Below are 4,525 nucleotides of genomic sequence, written 5' to 3'. Positions count from 1 at the left end.
TGACACACTTGTGTGTAGGAAGAGCATTTCCTCCCCGATCTCGACAAAGGTTGGCTTTGTGGTGCTGGTGGCGGAGACAGCAGTAACCAGGGCCAGTGGCATCTCTGTGGACAGGGATGGGATGGCTGCGGATCTTCTCTGCCTCTTGCCTAATGGCATGTTGGAATGTTTTAACAGTTGTTGGGCGCCTGACCTGCAGCACCTGAGGTGATGGTCTTGTTACTGGTAGGCTGACTCTCAAAACCAAAGCAGGGAAAGGAATCAGGGTTTTACTGGCCGCATTAACTGGCCTCCACCATTTAACACCTGTATTTTCCCTTGAGTTATAAAGTGGTGGGTGCAGTATTGACACAAACAGGGTAACAGTTTACTGTGAGGCCTAACGTGGGTGGCCCAGGTGCCTAAAGAGGGAAGAGAAAAACCAGGAAGAAGGGGTGACTCCTCCTCCCCGCCCCCCCCCACCAAGCCCCTGCCCCTGATGCGGCCTGTGACAGCTAGTCCAGTTCTGTTTCCTAGAAGACCTTCCATATGTTATTGATTAAATTCTCATTGGGGAAGCAAGTGGGAGCTTTTATCTGCATCTCTAACTGGTGTGGAATGGTGCCTTGGCCGTATTGACTGGCTATGGGATATGCTGGCGGTCACAGTTGTCTTTTACGAGGAAGAGCACCGAGTGACGCTGGTTGTCATTCTAACTCTGCTGTGTGGCAGCGTAAATAGTCCCCTTTCTAACCAACCTGGTGGGAAAAGTCAATATCCCATCAGCAGAGGAGGTAAACACATCAGGAGCTATGTCCTCTCTTTTCCTCCCCTGCTCTGTATTACCGCAGCTCTTTAAATGTGCTCTCCCCAGTCATCAGATGCATTTGTGTCATTCACATGCACAGGGTTGCTGGCCTGCAGCTCTGGCCTGCCGGGAGGCACTGGTTGGGGCCATTGTTGTGTATTCCCAGACTCGGATCATTAGAACTTTCAAATTGTCTTTCTGTTGCAGCCCCACTCTCTTTTTCCACCCCTTTTGGGCATTTTAATTCTCTATAAAACCTGTGGTTCTTTAAAGGACAATTTATGTAATTCAGAAAAGGTTGTGGAGAGCTAATGTGAATGTATAGCCAAGAAACAAAAATCTGGAGTCTGAGTTTTCGTTTTCCGGGTGTTTTATGGACTTGCGTGTTGCTGTTGTTGGAGGTTTGCTTTCTGTGAGTGGTGCGCTCTCCCCTCCATGTTTCCTGCCTGACCGGTTCCTATCGGGAGGTGCTGGGCAGCCTTGCTGCTCCCAGGCCCTTTGGCACAGGCCAGCATCTTATGGGGGCGGAGTCCTCACCTCAGGCCTGCACATTTCTATGTGGGAGTAGTGATGCAGTGGCAGGGGGAGTAGGCAGAAGTGAGCCTCAGGTGCAGGCTGGGGGTTCTGGCTACCTGGGTTTGCATGCCTACAACCCTGATTACCTGCTGTGTAACCTTGGGTAAGTGACTTAACCTCCCAGTTTCCTAAGCCATCAAATGGGGATGGGGGGCGCGGTGGGCGGGAAAGCAGCCTCTCCAAACACCTTACCAGGTTCCTGAACAAACATAGTGTCATCCCCCATGTGATCACCGTCTTCACCCAAAAGATCAGACCTGAGCATCACAGCCCCACTGCTCCTTTAAAAGAACAACATGTAGAAGTAGCAGGCTCTGGGAAGGGAAAGGAGAGGGATCTTTTCTCTTACTGGTAGCACCCTGCTCTGAAGGGAAAGACCAGGGATGAATGTGTTGAAGGAGCAAGAGTGCCGAATATCCTGAGTTCACGCAGTGTGGACAAAGAAGAGCAAAGAAATCTTGGCCATGGACAGACAGGTGCCCTCGGGGCCACTCACCTCTTGCCTCTTTCAGCAAAAAAGTTTTGTTTAGCAGAAGGAGGTGAACTGGAGGGACTAGAAGAAGCTGTCTAGGCCCAGCTGATCTGGGGAGTTGGGGCTGGAAGGCACCAGAGGCCATAGCTCCCTTTGAGACTAGGTATTTCCTGCTACTTCCAGACTTCGCAAGCAGTTGCATGCATGTGCTCGCAGCACCCATGAAAGTGGTGTCTGCATGTAGAGCTCACTTTGTCTGCTGCAAATGAGCGTGCACCTGCAGTTCACATCAGTAGAGGGTGGCCCCGTCCCCCGGTGTGCTGAGTCAGCTAGGTGCTGAGAAGCGGACAGGCAGGAGAAAGGAAGAGAAGCTTTCACAGAGGAATGGTGGGCAGGGTCTGCATCTGACCGGCCCCAGGGGTAGACCAGAGATAAGATGGTGGAGATACAAATGGAATCAGCATCCTCTTCTCTGGTGGAATACTGAATGTTTTTTAAAGAAACTACCTGAAACTTCTAATCTCTCTCTCTCTCTCTTTCTCTCTCTCTCTCTCTCTCTCTTTTTTAGATAAATTGAAGAAGCAATTTTTTACCCCCAGAGTTCTGCAGGACTACAGAAAACTCAAGAACACAGCAGAGCAATTCTTGTCCCGAAGTGGCTACTCCGAAGTGAACCTAAGCAAACTCTTCGCTGGTTGTGCTGTGAAATCCTAAGGGAATCCCAGGAGTAACCAAGGAGGGGGTAGTTGAAAAATCCCAGCTTCCTCTCTGCCTCCGCTCTGGCCCTTACTGCCCTTCCTGCCCTTCCTGCATCTGTTTCTCCCTTGGAACTGTGTCTCATGTTTGTGTGAATGTAGACAAGGAAAGGGGGCTGCAAAAATGTTGACTCTAATGTTCCTAAGCATCATAGAAGTTCCCATCTTCATATTAAGATGTACTGCTTTAAAACACAACTCCAGGGCCCTTCCCCAAGCTCCCCTCCCCAAGGTCCTGAAGACCCAGTTTCTGAGGGAGGGAAATTGCTACTTGGTTTGAGAGTAGCTGGAATGTAAGTGACCCCAGGCTTTGCCTCAGGGCCTTTAGCCTATGTACCCCCCCCCCCCCAATAAAGAGAGGTTCTCAGAGCCTGACTGAAGACCTGACATTTTGCTTTTTCACACACCAATTAAACCCGATCTAAATCCAAATGCTTCTCCAGCCATCCAGGAGTGGGTGTCCTTTTCAGTCTTGTCTTTTATATAGGTAGCTGAGGGGGGAGATTTAGAAGCTTTGCACTCACTAAATAGATTAAACAGAGCAGGCTTGTTTATTGAATTGCTCCAAAGTCCAACAGACACACACTGAGCAGGTGTTTTACATTCACATTCCCTTTTTGCCCCTTAAATAGAAAGTGCAGGTAAAGGTTTATACAACAAGAAAGCACATTAAAAATAATTTCATACTCTAACAGTCCATTAACATGTGTAGGGGTTGGGGTGAGGATCACTGTGTTGTATTCAGAAAAATTGGGGGGAGGGATGCTTAATTGGCCCTGGTGCTTGCTATTTTTTTCTCATTTCTTCAGAATGGGACCCTCTTTGGCAGCAGCAAAATATATTTCAGTATGGCAGTCTTTCCTCTCTTACATTATTGGTAAGATTATACTAACAAAATGTTTCCCCTTGTACAACTATGCTGTGTTTTTTAAAAACATTGACCTGTGTGTTTTTATAAAAGAAAACGTATGTTGTGCCTTCTACTTAAGAATAAAGTTTTCTAAAGGGAAAGCAGTTGTGGTGAATCCTTACCAGGTGCAAAGAGTTGATTAGAGAGGCAGCAAGGAGTAACATGTGACTAGAGCCAGTTGCTGTGGCACACACCTGTAGTCCCAGCTACTCCAGAGGTGGAGGCAGGAGGATGGCTTGAGCCCAGGAGTTCAAAGCAGCCTGGGCAACATAGTGAGACCCCCACCTCTAAATACATACATATGTATGTGTGTGTGTGTGTGTGTGTGTGTGTGTGTGTGTGTGTGTGTGTGTGTATATATATGAAAGACTAGAGGCCATCCCCTTTTCAAACCTCAGCCCAGTTTCTTCATAGCCACCTCTATCAGAACCCAGCTCAGGTGTGCACAGCATGATATTTGGTTGAATGTTCTGAGAAGCATTCAAAATTTCTGTGACTTTAGGTCATTTAACAGATGAAGTATGGTTTCTTATGTGCTTTGCTGACTTAGCCAAGCCAAGAGACCAGCAGCATCTCTTTTTGAAGAGCAAGGCCTAGGACTCCTGAGAAAAAAGCACCCCCCAAGAAAGGTCCCCCTAGTGAAGGAATACTGACGGGTTAAGCAGTGGAAATGAAGCTGCCTTTTACGTTGCTTTTTCTTTTTATTTCTCTTCCTTACCTCCCCTCTGGCTCCCATCCCTCTCCTTTCTCCTCCTGCTCTTAGACTGAGATTCTAAGTAGAAACACTGTGGGTTTCGAGCCCTGTCAGTTAATTAACTAACTTGGTACTGTGTGAGCTCTGCAGTCTGTCACAAACTGGAGCACCCACGGTGCTTCAGGAACTAAGGGATTAATGTGGTTTTATTGCTCCCCTGGTCAACTCTTTCAATAATTGCTATTCTCACATAAGGTTAGGGAGATGGTTCTCTTAAGTGTGCTTCCTGAAGGGAAGGCATGTTTTCCTTGATTTCTGGGATCTGGGATTA

The 4,525-nt window shown here is 47.8% G+C and overlaps 1 protein-coding gene across 1 annotated transcript in view; it reads left to right on the top strand.

Annotated features, from left to right (window-relative positions):
- Positions 1–3,601, top strand: part of LOC105478245 (DNA polymerase alpha 1, catalytic subunit) — a 308,053-nt gene extending 304,452 nt beyond the window's left edge. The window contains exon 37 of the mRNA XM_011735382.2: positions 2,404–3,601. Within this exon, the coding sequence (XP_011733684.1) occupies positions 2,404–2,549 (146 nt within the window). The 3' untranslated portion in view covers positions 2,550–3,601. The remainder of the gene's footprint in view (positions 1–2,403) is intronic.
- The last annotated feature ends 924 nt before the right edge of the window (positions 3,602–4,525 follow it).

The sequence above is a fragment of the Macaca nemestrina genome, chromosome X (genome assembly GCF_043159975.1).
Source record: "Macaca nemestrina isolate mMacNem1 chromosome X, mMacNem.hap1, whole genome shotgun sequence".
NCBI lineage: Eukaryota > Metazoa > Chordata > Mammalia > Primates > Cercopithecidae > Macaca > Macaca nemestrina.
The sequence above is the reverse complement of the archived record's forward strand: the minus strand, read 5'-3'. Positions and strand labels throughout refer to the sequence as shown.